The sequence below is a fragment of the Brachionichthys hirsutus genome, unplaced genomic scaffold, assembly GCF_040956055.1.
Source record: "Brachionichthys hirsutus isolate HB-005 unplaced genomic scaffold, CSIRO-AGI_Bhir_v1 contig_939, whole genome shotgun sequence".
Lineage (NCBI taxonomy): Eukaryota > Metazoa > Chordata > Actinopteri > Lophiiformes > Brachionichthyidae > Brachionichthys > Brachionichthys hirsutus.
The window spans coordinates 423,069-439,540 of record NW_027180321.1 but is presented as its reverse complement, the minus strand read 5'-3'; the positions used below and the strand labels follow the sequence as shown (position 1 = coordinate 439,540).

The following is a 16,472-nucleotide window of genomic DNA, read 5'->3' as shown; positions in this document are numbered from 1 at the left end:
GTGGTTCAAACAGCCATCACTGTTAATTGGTATCCAGGCAATACAAGTGCATTAATGACTTTTATCATTTTGAGTCAAAGCCCCATAAATTCCTGAGCGATGAATTGATGTGTCACAATGACACGGTAATTAGCATAACAATAATAACATCCTGTGTCATGACCATTTTTCTTCTTCCCTTCTTTAATCTTCTTCTAGCTACCGGTATGTCTTTTTCATATTTCATGTTGCCTGTTCACTTATAGCTACTAACGCATGTTTCTCTATCTCTGTTGATTGCGCGCACACACTCCCACACCCACACACACACACACACACATCTAACAAACCTACCTTCCTTCTTACAGATATCACTGGTGTTGTTTTGCCTTAATGTCAGCATCAGACATCATGTTTGTTTACATAACATAATATAATGTTATATTAAAAAACACACACAAAAAAAGTCAATAAACAATATATATATATATATAGTATATATTTGGCTTTGAGGTACTATTTATAAATAGTGACCATGCTTAACATTTCAAGTATTACAGTTACACATTGAAACTGGGCAGGCTGCTACGACACAAACATGTGAATCAACTTTCATATTAATCTCCATATTTGTTAGATATGACTTTTGATCTGACTGAGTTTGGTCAAAGGCGAAACTGTAATGCCACATTTCTGAAAATATTTGTCTGTGAGTTCAAGAAGGTGCATTAATCTATGAGCCATTGTCCCTCTGCTTTAGTAACCTTTCCCTTCCGTTGGTGTCATAAACACTATTTGTCTTTCTGTCAGAGAGAGGACACCTGGATAAAGTGAGCAGGCAGACGGATATGACAGAGGAGAGATAAAGGTGAAATGTTTCAAGCTCAGAATCATTGTGGTGTGGTACAGAGTTGTCTTCATGTCATTGAATTCTGCACACATATATGTTTGCAACTGTGCTTCACAGCTGACCTTGTTTAAAAAAAAAAAAAAAAAAATCAGCTGCCTGTATCAGGTGCCATGAGGAGGTGACTGTTGGGATCCCGCTGTAGGAAGGGTATAAGTACACAAGACACAAGGAGACAGACAGCGATTCCACAATAGAGTAACAACTCCTGCCAACAGATTCTCCAGTTTGTGACTGACACAGACGCATATAATATATAGGCAGTGTTTAGTGCTTGGCTGCGGGGCATCCCTCACATGCAAAGAAGACCCCCCCCCCCCAGGGGAGCTGACGCCAGCTGAGACTCAAAATAAGGTAAGAGCACAGCTGATACACATGCACAGAGGCTCAGCTGCTTGTCTCAAAGGAGAGTTCAGCATGTGAAGAACAGAACACAGAGAGCAAGGAAATGAAGGAAACTGTCAGATCCAAACCTCCCAGAGAGAATACCTAGTGAGAGGACTGAAAAATGGATCGCCGGGAGATGTGTGCAATGGTAGGACTGTTTAACCACTTTATTGTCTGAATGAATTGCAGTAGAACCAGACAGCATAGGAGCAGATGAAATAAGGCCTGCAGCAGAAGCAGCATCATTGATCTTACCTGCACTAGATCGTGAGGAAGATGACTCTTTGTTGTGCTTGGAACGCCTCTTCATGATCTTTCTTCAATATGCTGTTTTCTTTACCCTTATTTTTGGTCAATATCTATGTATTATGAAAATAAGTTTCCTCTGTCTCTGATTTTTATCCCCCCCCCCCCCTGATTTTAAAATGTCACTTATCGGATAAAGGGGCTCCAACTCTCTCTGACTAATATAAATGATTGGCAGCCTTTCAGGGGTAAGGTTGCCCATTTAGCAAACTCGCTGTGTCAAAGAAGTCTCAATGTTCCCCTGAGTTATGGGATTGGAGATGAGAGAAAAGAAGATTTTTGTGTCATATCGATCCCCCAATGCTTTGTCTCATGCATTTTACAGATGATCTAAATGCCACTTATGGTATAATACAGGGCTCTAGGTCAGAGCTCACCCCTCTCTACTCAGTGGGATTTCAGGATACTCAGTGTATAAATTCATCAGGAATCAAGTAAAGCTGTTAGACTGTGGCCATGATGGGCTTAACGCCGAGATGGAACTTGGTGCATCTGAGCATTTGGACCTTCAATTTTTTCTCTATAACCATTAATATTTATCTCGTGGACAGTTTAGTTTATTTTCATACTATTGCAATTGATCAGATTTAAATCTCTTCTCTCCTCTCCTCTCCTCTCCTCTCCTCTCCAGGGTGGATGGTCTAAGTCACATCATGGAGGAGCAGAGCCTTCATGACCCTAGATCCTTCATGCCGGCAGAGTTGCACCATCGTCATTCTAAGTATTCCCAGTGGAAGTTTAAACTGTTTAGGGTGAGGTCCATGGAGAAGGCACCTCTGCCTATTGAGACACAGATGGAGAAAGAAACCTTCTTTGGGATTTCACACCCTGCAGCTCCAAATATAGACTCAGATAACGGTGTGGGTCAAGGGAGTATTATGAAATTGGGTCTAGGGGGAAAAAGTAAGGACAATGTGGAGGGTCCGGGCCGCAGGGTAGATATGAAACTAAAGGAAATGGACAGCCACATGAACCACCTCAGGTGATTAAAAGTTACTATTCTATATTCCATATTCAGTTCATAATTTGTATTTCTTTCTAATAATTTGATTGCCTTTGCTCTATGAAGGTGCTTGTGCCGTCTGTGCGGACTGGCTTTGAGAAAAGTCAAAGGACCAGTGCACGATGTTCACGGGAATCTAGATGAGGCAAGCAAATTAACTCTGCGCAAAATGGGCTGCAGGCTAACATGTTGGCCAGAGGTGATCCTGAAAGTCTTCAAAGTGGAAGTGACCCAAGACACAGAATCTATCCACCCGCTTTCCTTTTGCCATCGATGCTGGATGGTTGCCATACGGGGTGGCGGCATCTGCAGCTTCACCAGAACAAGAGTCCCCGAATGGAAATCCCATTCGTCCCACTGCCACCTTTGCTTTCCCAGGAAACATTCATTTCAGCAGATTGGGAGGAAGAGACGAAAAACCACGCCCGGTGCCCAGATGCTGGCAAAAATTGGTCGGTGGGCCCACGGTGACAATACTGCTGTCGGTGAGAGGAGGGCTCTGGGAAATCCTGTGCTCACGGCCACAAGGAAATCTAACAACCAGAAAGTGCAGGGGCTGAGGGACATCTTACATTGCTGCGAGGACCATCTCAGTACCAAGTTGATCTCTGAGAAGCTCCCTGCAGACTTCCTGTTTTCCTTCACCTGCATGGTATGTGGCCATCTACTCTCTGATCCAGTCCAGTCTCCCTGTGGGCACCTCTTCTGCCGCAACTGTATTACCAAATATTTCTTTGTTCTGGGACCCCAATGCCCGGCCTGCAACCTGCACTGTACTCTTGATACTCTCACCTCACCTGTCAAAGCATTTTTTCTCACCCTACAATCCCTACCTCTTCTCTGCCCCAGAAGTGGCTGCGGCAAGCAGATAAGGCTAGAATCATTTACATCTCATTGTCTGGATCACGAGCAAGATGGACAGGACACAAACAAGCAGCCATTAGAATTTGACAAGCACTTCCTAATCAATAAAGGGGGAAGGCCCCGCCAGCACTTGTTATCCCTCAGCCGTCGTGCCCAGAAGCATCGACTGAGGGATTTGAAGGACCAGGTGAAGACGTTTGCAGACAGAAGGGAAGGTGGCGACTTAAAGTCAGTGTGCATGACTTTGTTTTTGCTTGCTTTGAGATCTGGGAATGAACACCGGTTGGCAGATGAGCTGGAAGCAACGATGCAAGGTAACAGACTATTATAAGGCTTTTGTTCAATCAAAAATAACCCTGCACAGCAAAGACAGGAGGACGCAAACAAATTAAAATTACGATTGTATTTACTCGTCAATTTTTCCGCTTCCATTTTCCTCCAGCGGTGAGGAATGCAGTCGTCTCATAAATAAGAATGAGTTGAAAAGTTCAGAAGAAATGCTCTTTGTGATTTTTGTTGCAAAGCAATTACTTATTGCCCCACTTTGTTTTATTGAGCCACCATTCACACTAAAATAAAGCTTCTTTTTCCTTTTCCCGCTCCCCTTCTCCCTCTTAGTCTGCGTGTTTGTCTCACACTCCCTTTAATGCACAACAACAACTCTTGAAGGGACTGTTAGAATCAAAACATCAGCAGCTCCTGTATCTGTAAATTACACCGACAGCACCCTCCTCCACTCTGGGGGGGGGGGGGGGGGGGAGAAGCCAGCTGGTGTCTGTTTTCATCTGCAGCCAATACGTCACTTTTGCCAGCTTCACTGATTCACCCTCTGCCCTCTTATAACATTTGGAAATTAGGAAATATTGGATTTTGTAATCATGGGCTTGTGCGGTTTTTTTTTTGACAATGATACATTCAGATTTGGGGTGTTCATTTTGTGCTTCTCTCGGTCTGGTCCAAATGTGTGATATCACATGAGAAAGTGTTAGAAATTGCAGCCTTTCTTTCTTTTCTTTTTTTAAGCATTGGAAATGGACCTCACAGCTTAGTGTTAAATAATTCGCATCATGTCTAAATCCTTTTTCCACGCTTTGCTATTATATTTTTCGGCATCTTGTTTTTCCTCTCATTGAAACGCTTAATTTTTTTTCTCCATCTCTACAGGCAGAGGCTCTGGGTTGCATCCGGCTGTGTGCTTGGCAATTCGGGTCAACACTTTCCTGAGCTGCAGCCAGTACCACAAGATGTACCGAACTGTCAAAGCCACCAGCGGCCGCCAGATCTTTCAGCCCTTGCACGCCCTGAGAGCTGTAGAAAAAGAGCTTCTTCCTGGCTTTCACTGGTTTGAATGGCAGCCAGCTCTCAAGAATGTGTCTCCATCTTGCAACGTCGGCATTATTAATGGTCTCTCTGGTTGGGATTCCTCAGTGGATGACTCCCCAGCTGACACCATCACTCGCCGCTTTCGCTATGATGTGGCACTGGTGTCAGCATTAAAGGATATGGAGGAGGACATTGTGGAGGGACTGAGAGAGAATGGAATTGAAGACAGCACTAGCCACTTCACTGTCATGATCAAAGAGTCCTGTGATGGCATGGGCGATGTCAGTGAGAAGCACGGTGGAGGACCGGCTGTCCCTGAGAAGGCTGTGCGTTTCTCTTTCACCGTCATGTCTGTCACTTTTAGAGCAGACCGCAAGGAGGAAGAAGTCACCATCTTTGCAGAGTCAAAGCCAAATTCAGAACTGTCCTGTAAGCCCCTTTGCCTGATGTCTGTGGATGAATCAGACCACGAGACACTCACAGCCATCTTGCATCCTGTAATTGCAGAGCGCAATGCAATGAAAGAGAGCAGATTAATCCTGTCCATTGGCGGACTTCCTCGCTCCTTCCGGTTTCATTTCAGGGGTACGGGATATGATGAGAAGATGGTGCGTGAAATGGAGGGCCTCGAGGCATCTGGCTCCACCTACATTTGCACCCTCTGCGATGCCATTCGTGCAGAGGCCTCTGAAAACATGGTGCTGCATTGTATCACCCGGAGTCATGAAGAGAACCTCGAGTGTTATGAAATCTGGAGAACCAACCCATTTTCTGAGTCTGCCGATGAGTTGCGAGATAGAGTCAAAGGGGTCTCTGCCAAGCCCTTCATGGAGACCCATCCCACAATGGATGCATTACACTGTGACATTGGCAACGCCACTGAGTTCTACAAAATATTCCAAGATGAGATTGGGGAGGTGTACCAAAAGGTCAATCCCAGCCGGGAGGAGAGGCGTAGCTGGAGATCAGCCCTAGATAAACAGCTGAGGAAGAAGATGAAGCTTAAGCCAGTAATGAGGATGAATGGGAACTACGCCCGCCGGCTAATGAACCTGGAGGCTGTGGAGGCGGTGTGTGAGCTGGTGGCCTCAGAGGAGAGGAGGGAGGCCCTGAGGGAACTGATGAGAATCTACCTCCAGATGAAGCCAGTGTGGCGCGCCACCTGCCCGGCCAAGGAGTGCCCCGACCAGCTGTGCCGATACAGCTTTAACTCCCAGAGCTTTGCAGAGGTCCTCGCCACGAAGTTCAAATATAGATACAATGGAAAGATAACCAATTACCTGCACAAGACTCTGGCTCATGTGCCTGAAATCATAGACAGAGATGGATCCATAGGGGCCTGGGCCAGTGAGGGGAACGAGTCAGCAAACAAGCTGTTCAGGCGTTTCCGGAAGATGAATGCACGTCAGTCGAAGACCTTTGAGTTAGAGGACGTGCTAAAGCACCACTGGCTCTACACTTCCAAATACCTGCAGAAATTTATGGAAGCTCACAAAGACTCTGCCAAAGCTCTGCAGGCCACCATCGACCCAGTAGACAACCAATATGAGGACGCATCTCTAGAAGATAGAGACGTTTGATTTTCCTTTTAATGTGAACAAAGCTGTTTTTTTTCATTTCAGGATAATTGTGTAATAATTGCTTTGATCAGCAAAATTTGATTTGCATTAATTCATTATTACAGATGTTCTTTTATACGAATTGCTCATAGATTTCAAAACATTATGCACTTGAACAGTTGCATAAGGTCAAAGTTGCAGTTTTTTTAGGTCAAATAGTATTGTTGCACGATGTGTTTAAAGAAGTGCTTTAATGTGCAATGCCTTATTTTTTGGAATATTACAAATGAATACATTTGCCTTGGCCTGATTGTTAGCTGTTAGATTATTGCAGTGTAAAGATGAGACAGTAGGAATATAGAAGTAACAGAGATTTCTTTCCTTCTGCTCTGAGCAGAATGTTGTTTTTTTCACAGATGAAATATGGAGCAGTTTATTGTATTGCAAGAATATGACATATTTACGAATATATGGTGAGGATATTTATGGCAGCAGATGAAAGCGCTGTAAGTCATGTGGAGGAAATTGTGTTAAAAAGACCACATTTTCTGCCTCTGTATTAATATATCATTTGAGCAGAAGCAAAATGCAATCACAGAGACACAAATGCTCTTTGTTTCATGAGTGCCCTCTGAAAAAGATTACTTTAGTGCTTTATCTTGGGATCCCTAAGGTGCAGAATGGATGCCAGGTCACTTTGAACCAATTTTTATATCTTAGTTTTTTCACAGTAGAGAAAAGATTATACTTATTTGAATTATTCACATAAAATAAAACATATACTGACCTTTTTGTTGATGTCATAAAAATACAGTACGGTCCATTAAGGAGCCTAATACCCCATGGACTCTCCAGCAGCGGGGACGGATGTGTCTTAAGTTCTGTATAAAAACGGTCTCTTTTCTCTGCTGATATTTCTTCCTTTCCATGGCTGACAGAGGAGAGGGATGAGCAGGAGCTGGAAACACCAAATATAAACAGATTTTTTGTTGTTGTTGCAATTTTCTATATTTGATTGATTGATTATATATTTTTTTCTGCCCTTACAATTTGAAAACGTGACAGGCAATTTTGTTTCCTTATTCAATTGAATACTTGATTTTATTTTACTGTCATAAATATAACCATATGACAGCTGTGAAATATATTACATTTGATAATTGTCACTGTCCTACAATGGCATCATGTTTTTCTGTGTATTATATTGCGCCTTGTCCAATATTTGTTTTATAAGCATAATGAATTGCATTTCCAAAGTAATGGATGATGGATGGTTCACTTGCTCACTTTTCATCATGCCTTTTCTAGTGATTTGGACATCCACCATTTTTCCTGAGATATATTTGTTGTTTTTTAAATATTTCATAATATTCAGATATTTGTTTTAATTTTTGCAAAAATGAGCAAATTGTCATTGCTTCCACTTAATAATAAATAGTCACAATCTGTTTAAATCTGCCTTGTTTGAATATCTTTGACAATCAAGTGTATTGATAATTAATTTCTAGAACATAATACAGGTACATCTGAAAACACCTTTGAAAACATGACTTTTAAGACAGTGTTCTATAGTTACTGAAAAATAAATTTTAAAACACTGCAGAGGCATATGCGTGCATGTATAAATACAACTTAACTTACATTATAAACTGATATATATAGCTGATGGCAGTTGTAGACAGTAGAAATACTGTCATCTTAAAAATATAAAGATTTCTTACAACGTAAAAAGCTTGTGAAAACAAATAAGCAATAAACGGGCAAGACAGAAGAATTTAAGGAGCATAAACAGCAAAACGATATTACCATTTATTTGTTCTTTGGAGTTTCTATTGTAGGATTGCATTTTATTCTACTTTGGCTTGGTTTTAATCTACACTAAAACTGTAGAAAGAGGGATTTAGGGGGATTTTTGGCTTTGGTTTTTATTTCTTTTATTTTTATTGTTTTACTTACAACTTTCACCATTAAAGGTCCAGAGCATGGAAACAAGGAAAAAAAAGAAATCTCTAATGGCATAAAATTTCATGATGTGTGAAGGCCAGGTGAAAGGTTTAAATGTCAAGCCACAAATTGACTTCTCACAATGTTTTGTTTTAAATAGGTCGATTTTAGCATTCTCGCTGTTATGATTACCGATAAATGCTTGGGTTTTTAGCAGGACTGTTGCCACGTCAACAATGATTCTGTAAAATAAAATTCCAAAATTGGTGTTGTAGACGATCAGCTGCCGGTGACCACCATGCCACATAAATATTAACTAGGGTTGAGATAAAGTGGCACCCAGTGCTAATCACCACAACGAGAATGATTAGTGTAGCATTAAAGAGTGTTAAGCACCACAGCTATGATCATCACAACATCAGCGCCGTCACTGCATCATCCATCAAAACCACCCTTCAGGGTGGCAACAGTCAGCTAGTGATACATTGCAAGGGACAGAAACAGGTGTTACCATAGATACTAATTACTTTGTTCTATCAATTATGTACAAATCCCTGCATGGCCCGGGGTCTGCCACGCACTGCTGTGCCTCCTATTCATACTCTGCATCTCCCCAGCTGTGGCTGCACATATAGCGCTATACTTTTCACCGGCGCTTTGAGGGGACGCCTTGAGCTGACTAGAAATGTTTATTTATCCAAGCCTGAGTTTATAGCAATGGAACAAAGATTTAAAGGAAGAAAACTCCCATTGTGCACATCCCACTGACATCTGAATTCATGCCTTATATCTTCTCCAGTAACACGACTGAATTGTTTTCTCTTCACTCGGCCCTGTAAGCATCACTTTAGACACACAGGTGCGCTGCTATTTTGTGTTTCAAGCCGTAACGGTTTTCCAGGCACTTGTGGTTTCTGTCTTTGTTTTGCACAGTTCCCAAGTTTTCTCTCAGCTGCTCAATGCACAAAAACATTATGCTAATGAGTTGGTAGACATCTGCTTCTCGCTCAGTTTTTTTCTCTAGGTGTTTTGGCATGTGTGCGTCACTCATATAGGGGATTTGCTTTTATCTACAGTAGGTCAAATAAATAATAAAAAAAGAGAGGCATGATGATTTTTAATCTTTGCCAGCTGCTAAAATGCATTCATTATGATGATGTGATGTATTTATCTTATCCTTTTTTTAACTATCACCCCCGTGAAATAGCATCACACTGTTATAGTGCATTAAGCTCAGTATTGTGTGAATTAACAACTCATTTTCAGTAGAGCACATAATTCACCACCGAAGTAGAGTGTTTATTTCGAAGGCATTGTGTAACTTGTTGCCATATTTGTTCAAATTAACAAATATGGCAGCTTTTACAGTTGACGAGAGGAGCAAACTGACAGTGTGTAAAATGTCTTAACAAGTTCTATCCATGACAGGAATAATGAAAAGATAGATAGGAAAGAAAGTTTTAAAGTCAAGGCCAAACATGAGAAACACATCAGCTACAGAAACAAAGCTCTTTGTTAATGCTACTCTCGGGAAAACACCTGCAACAGTAAATGCTGCACATGAGAGGCACACTGATATTAATCATGATAGTGTGAGAGGGAGCATTTGAAAAGATCGCTATATATTACATTTTCATTAAAGTAATATTATTACATTTTAATTTACCCAATGTTTAATTTTACATGGATATATATAACATTTCTTCAGAAGCTAAAATAACTTATTCAAAACTATTTTTTAATGTATTTCCTTCATAAGGTGGGTCATGTCTTTAGTGGCAATAGTGAACTCCAAATGTATAATGAATTATAGGATTGCTAAACAGAGATTCTACCTATGTTTTACCTTCATTGGCATTGCTGACATGCAGCAGTATTAATGAAGCCACTCACTAAATGCATTCAGGCAGCACACCTGCTAGCGAGCAGCAGTCACAGACTGTTAACCTCAAGATCTGGAAGTGTTTCTGAGTCAACGAAGCTTTGCAAACTACATCGACATCTGCCTTTGTCAAAGTCAGTCGACATAAAAGGATTTGAACTGATCTCGCTCTGGCCCTCGTTGTAAGGTAAGCGAACTAAATATTATTCATTCATCTTGATCAAAGGAACAACTAACAGTTCTCTGACTGCATTAAAAAGAATTCTGATACTGTTCATCCAAACTGACTTAGATTAAGAAAGTCTATATGTAACAATCATTTTAGTGACTCATGCTGTATCACTGCTGTTAAAGTCAATGAACCTGTTCTACATTTTATACGAGTCATCTGAAGTAATGAACAAACAATTGATGCTCCCTGTCTCACTCAGAATAAACAGTTTAAAAATGGAATATGAGTTGAGAAATGTTGTTGTCTTAGATCATCCTTTTAAAAGTGTCATGTCAAAAATAGCTAATGAACAATGTCCATGCTGTGCCTGTTCAATAGTTCATGTTGTAACAGATTTGTGTTGTCCATGCTCAAAATAGATAAAATGAATGAGCCTTACAAGATTCTAGTTGTTCAAAAATAATAAATAAAACTCCAATAATAATAATCATCATCATCAATGGCAGTGATATTAGAAATAAAGTACTTGTAAAAGTATTACCAGTCATAGTTCTTTTAATTTATTTTGGTCACTTATTTTCTCTTTTCTTATTTATGTTTGTCTCATGTATGTGCATGCGTGCATGGTTGCGTGTGTGAAAAATGACTGTTTAAATATTGTAATTTCTAAAATACAGTCATCTTTCATGAATTTGAAGAGGAAGAAAAAACCCCTGATTATGCTTCTCCAGGTGTTGCTGTGATAAACAGGAAGTAAAGCTTTAATGCTCCTGAATGAAAACTATCAACAGCTGTGTCTTATATTGCGTTTCTGTGTTGATTTTGATGCAGGCACCTGCCGGAAAATGGCCCTGCAACCATTAACTCCAGTGAACTGTGCAAGCCTTTTCCAGCCTGGCTGCTCTCTGCTACAGCTGGACGGTGAGGTCCTCTTGTTTGGTCAGAAAGGCTGGCCTAGACGTACATGTCCAACAGGAGTGTTTGGGGTTCGGATCCAACACAGTCAGATGAAGCTCCGGGCCATCTCTTTCTCGAATGATTCGTGCTACCTTCCTCCGTTGCGATGTCCAGCTGTTTGCCGTCTCGACCCACATGACAGGCTTCCAGAGAGTTATGTCATCCACGGTGGGCGTACACCGAACAATGAAATCTCATCGAGCCTGTATGTGCTGACAGTGGATAGCCGAGGCTGTAATCGTAAACTGACCTTGTGCTGCAAAGAAAAGGAGCTGGTTGGAGAAGTGCCAGTTGCCAGGTATGGCCATTCACTGAGTATTGTTCAGAGCCATGGGAAGACTGCTTATGTTTTATTTGGGGGTAGATCCTACTTGCCAATGGGAGAACGAACCACTGAAAACTGGAACAGAGTCTTTGACTGTCCTCCTCAGGTGTTCCTATTTGACTTGGAGTTTGGTTGCTCCTCTTCGCATATGTTACCTGATCTCAGCCTTGGACAGTCCTTCCATTTGGCTCTCGCTCGAGAAGATTGTGTCTACTTTCTCGGAGGTCACTCGCTTTCCTCCGACTCTCGCCCACCTCGACTATTTCGTCTGCGTGTTGAGCTTCTACAGGGTAGTCCCCTGCTCTCTTGTGAGTCTCTAGACACTGGCATTTCCATTTCCAGTGCCATAATCACTCGTACAGGTCCTACACACGAATATATCATCTTAGGTGGGTATCAGTTTGATTCTCAGAAGAGGCTTGAGTGCAACACTGTTACTCTTGATGAGAAAGGGATCCATATTGAGCACTTGGAACCACCTATGTGGATCGCAGATATCATTCACAGTCGCACCTGGTTTGGTGGCAGTGCCGGGGAAGGAAGCATCCTGCTTGGAGTACCTACTGAGGGAAGGTCATCCCAAACAGATGTGCATTACTTTTACCAGGTGAGCTTCCAGACAGAAGAAGGAAACAAAGAGGTAGATGGAAGCCAGGGCTGCAGCCAGGAATCGAAAGATTATGATAACTCCACTCCTCTTGAAGATTCTGAGGAGCTCTACTTTGGCCGTGAGCCACATGAGCTGGAAGACAGTGATGGAGAAGAGGATACTTACAATGAAGAGGATGAGGAGGATGAATCACAAACCAGCTACTGGATCAAATGCTGCCTGGGCTGTCAGGTGGACCCCAACACATGGCAGCCACACTACTCCTCAGAGCTCCTCTGCCCAGCCATGATCTTCTGTTCCAGGGGGGAGGAGGGACACTGGGTCCATGCCCAGTGCATGGACCTGTCTGAGAACCTTCTGGTCAGACTATCTCAAGGAAGCAAGAAGTACTTCTGCCTGGATCATGGAGGCCTTCCATACCAGGAAATGACACCACCTCGAAAGGTCATGTCTCTGAAGCGTACCCCCATAAAAGTCAAGGACAGGAAAACTCCTCCCACGATTAAGATGACACCAGCCAAAAAAAGCTTTTACAGGAGACTTTTTGACTGATTTTGTTTTTATTTGCAAATAAATGGTCAGTATTAAGGATGTTTACTGAGAGAATTTCATTTATTTTGTGAATAAATGATTCATTAAAAGCAAAATGATTTGTTCTAAATGTGAAACTATTTTTAAGAGGAAAAAAACTGAAATCAAACAAGAAAGCTTGGTATTTTTAGAAGGTGTTTAAGATCAGTAAATAAATTGTTGTTGAAGAATGTTTAATATCTCCATTTGGGGATTCATAAAGTGATCTATCTATCTAATATGCCAATATTTACTCAGTGAAGTCAACAATAAATAGTCTCCCTTAAATTATAATTTTTTAAATTAGCAAATCTTGCTTCAATATCAGCAATAGCAACTTCAGAAGTTCATGATATGATATTGTGCATGTAGCTTGTTCTGTGGCCCTTGAATTAAAAACTCAATACATGCAGCACGATTTTGAAAACTATTCCAAGTCAACTGGAACCACAAGGTGGGACACATTGGCTTTTTCCAAACTATAAATCCACACTTAAATCTTCTTAGCTAATGAATTGGAACAGGTGACATATTTCTACCTCTTCAAAGTCTGCCTTAGAAAACGTTTCTATTCTGTCCATCATCCCAAAACAGGGTGAACAGACTTAACACAATCCAGACACAATATGTTTCCTCAAACACATTTGGTAAAATAAATCACTAGCATGCAAAGAATCTTCGAATACATGGTGTTGAATCCCTGCACTGCTTATCGGTCCTTTGTTCTGAATCCCTGTTCTCCTTTCTTCTGGATCCTATTGTTCTTTAATTCCCTGCTCCCCTACACGTGTTTCTCCCGTGTTGCCCTCCCTATTTGAAGGTGAGCAGCGAGGTTTGCTTCCCTTTGGAGAATGGCGGAATGCCAGGAATGCCGCCTGCCTCAGATCCCTCCTCTGGCACCGAACCAATGCTGGTGGGAAGCCTGGCGTCTTTCTGCGGCTCCTTCCTGAGCTCTCTATGTCTGCTTTATTTAACTGTGTCCAGGGCGGTGCCACAGTTCATGGGTTATAACTGTTTCATGTTGGGCACGCAAACACAATCTATTTTCTAAGCTGATAAGGTCTGCCCTTACCCTGTCGGTCCCTTCTCCCAGTAGGGAATACTGTGAATACACAACAATGCCACCGTGAAACCTACGCTGTTCCAACAGAGGGACCGAGGGACAGAGCAGTCAAAACAAAGGAGAAAGATGTGACAGGAAAGTGGTTGGAGAATGCCTGTGGATCAGGCTGTCGGTGGCTCGTGGATCACCTGCAGCACTTCGGATACTTGATGGATTAAAACCTTCCCACTCCTTCACCTGTCCTCGTGCTTCTCCTCCTTGTCTCTGTCTCTTCCAGTTTATCTTTTGATTATTGCAGTGATTCTCGATTTTCTTTAAACAAATGGCCCGAGTGTTTCAGCGCAGAGGAGTTTACTTCAAATGTGTATACTGAAGCATGAACAGGACTGCAGGCGATGCCAGCTATTGATTATACCATGATTTTGATGAGATGGCTCCCTGTTGCAATCAATATCATACATCAGTGAACTGCACAGTGAAACCGATGGCCCCAGATAGGATCCCATATTTTGCCTCCAATTAATTAAACTGTTGATTTTTTTTTTTTTTAAAGATTAAAAGGCAGCTGAGTGAGCATAGAATCCCTTAGTACGAAAAACAGTTCAGCATGAGAGGCTCACAGCGGACACTGAATGCAACAGCTTCAGTCAATAAGACCACTTGATCATTATGATTAAATTTGATGGGTTGCTAGACACAGCACGATAAAAGTATGATAACAGATATTCCTCTCACATGGCTCTCTTTCACTGAGAGTCTTATCTTATTGTAATGAAATATGGCGCTGCTTCTACGACAGGGAGTAGCTGAGGGAAATCAAGCTACACCTCCGGAGGTAAGGTATTATTTACAGGTTATACAAGTGATCCTATTTAATACAAATACTTGAATCTTTTTTTCAATGCAGCAGTCTTGATTAACTCAATGCTTATTGTCCAAACAAACAATGTTAGTAATTATGCTTGTGAACTCAGTGGAGCAATGACTAAGTGGAGATGAAAACAGTGCTCAAAAGAAAGTGAATACTGATACCATACCTGCAAGTATGCTCAGAATACAATTGGATATATAAATAAGTAGAAAATATAAATGACAATATTGATGTTATTCATAGTCACAAAGGAATACATCTCAATAACCTCAGATTAGTTCAAATGTTCAATAAAATTAAGCTTTAGTTTAATACCGACTGCAAAACTAACATCCCATCATGTATATTTTTACTCTTGCTATTAGTACACTGATTGTGATGTTATTAAATCTTAAACATGAAAAACCTTATTAATTAGCAATCTGAGATTGATCAGCCCTCAGAAAAGAGGGACGCTGTCCTGCAGCATCTGTTTGCTATTTTGACCAAAGACTGTCCCAGATATTTCATATAAATGTCTGGCAACTGCGTTAACTTGTGGAAAAAAGGGTATAATATGTTACCTTTAAGGGATGTGTCAAGAGAGGCTAAGTAATGACATTTGTGTTATTTTAACATAATTTTGGTTAATTATGTGTTCAGATATTCATGAATTTTAATTAATACTAATCTTTTTCTGATTATGCTGGAATTAGAGTGTTAGACTTTTGCCATGCTTTATTGCTGTGAGCTTTGAGACAGCCGCAATGGTCTTTCACAGAGAATGGCTCTTATAATCAACTTTCTGACTGTAAATGACATTCACTGAGTTTTAACACTTTGTCCAAAGAAATGGCTGGAAAAACGCACTAAAGGTCATATACTTCTTAATACATGGAAGCACAGTTCTTTAGCAAGCCCTTGAAATCCATTTATGCGTCAACCTTTAATTTAGCAGGATATAAATAATATTCATTGCATATTAGGTGCATGATTAAGGAGGACATTTCCTATTAAATAGTCTATATTAACACTCTTATGCCTCATCAACATGCAAACTGAGCAGCTGTCCCTGTTGTCAGCACCAAGGCTACAGCTTTCAACATTTTGCTTTCACTGCACGGAAAACGCCGACCTCGATGCCTGACTTAAATCCCTGGCATTATTCATTTTATTATGTGTGTGTTTATAGCTCACACATGTTCTGTGTAATGACCTGCTCAATCAGCAGTATGTGTGTGATTTGATGTTGATTTGACACAGTGGAGTGGTGGGCGAGGACTGTGGAGTGGTGGGAGTCATCGCTGTGAGCCCTGCCAAGTGGTACAGCAGTGATTTGGCAGGTGGTTCAGTTGCCACTCAGACATGCCGACTGTGAACTCCCACCTTGATTAGCGTGGGTAATTATAAATATGCTGCTGTAAGCGCAAAATCAGAGTGAGAGGAAGCATTTGTGTCCCTTTGACTGAGCGGCCTGGAATTGCCTCTGCCGCTTGATCAATGACTGCTCAGCATATGTCATTTGGATGGAAGTGGCTGTTTTTTTTAGGTGGTACTTTGCATCTCAATATCTTAAGACACATACTTTCACATGATTCCAGAAGCACAAAAATGTAGGTTTTGAGTTTGTGAACAAATAAACGAACAGACAGCAAACCTATAAGGGGGAGAAAAAAGGTCACCACCCTAAAAAACAAAACAAACCCCCCCCCCCCCCAAAGAAAAACATTAGGTTCATACCTAATATCAAAAAATACAATAAATGTAGAGG

At 41.2% G+C, this 16,472-nt stretch overlaps 2 protein-coding genes across 2 annotated transcripts; both read left to right on the top strand.

The window, feature by feature from the left end:
* Window positions 1-1,207: 1,207 nt before the first annotated feature.
* Window positions 1,208-6,349, top strand: LOC137912679 (V(D)J recombination-activating protein 1-like). Its single transcript, XM_068756813.1, has 5 exons — window positions 1,208-1,240; window positions 1,766-1,767; window positions 2,226-2,561; window positions 2,649-3,760; window positions 4,611-6,349. The coding sequence occupies exons 3-5, from the start codon at window positions 2,233-2,235 to the stop codon at window positions 6,347-6,349; spliced, it is 3,180 nt and encodes a 1,059-aa protein (XP_068612914.1). The 5' UTR covers window positions 1,208-1,240; window positions 1,766-1,767; window positions 2,226-2,232.
* A 4,822-nt stretch (window positions 6,350-11,171) lies between these two features.
* LOC137912688 (V(D)J recombination-activating protein 2-like) lies at window positions 11,172-12,770 on the top strand. The gene has a single exon (XM_068756822.1). The coding sequence runs from the start codon at window positions 11,172-11,174 to the stop codon at window positions 12,768-12,770; it is 1,599 nt and encodes a 532-aa protein (XP_068612923.1).
* The last annotated feature ends 3,702 nt before the right edge of the window (window positions 12,771-16,472 follow it).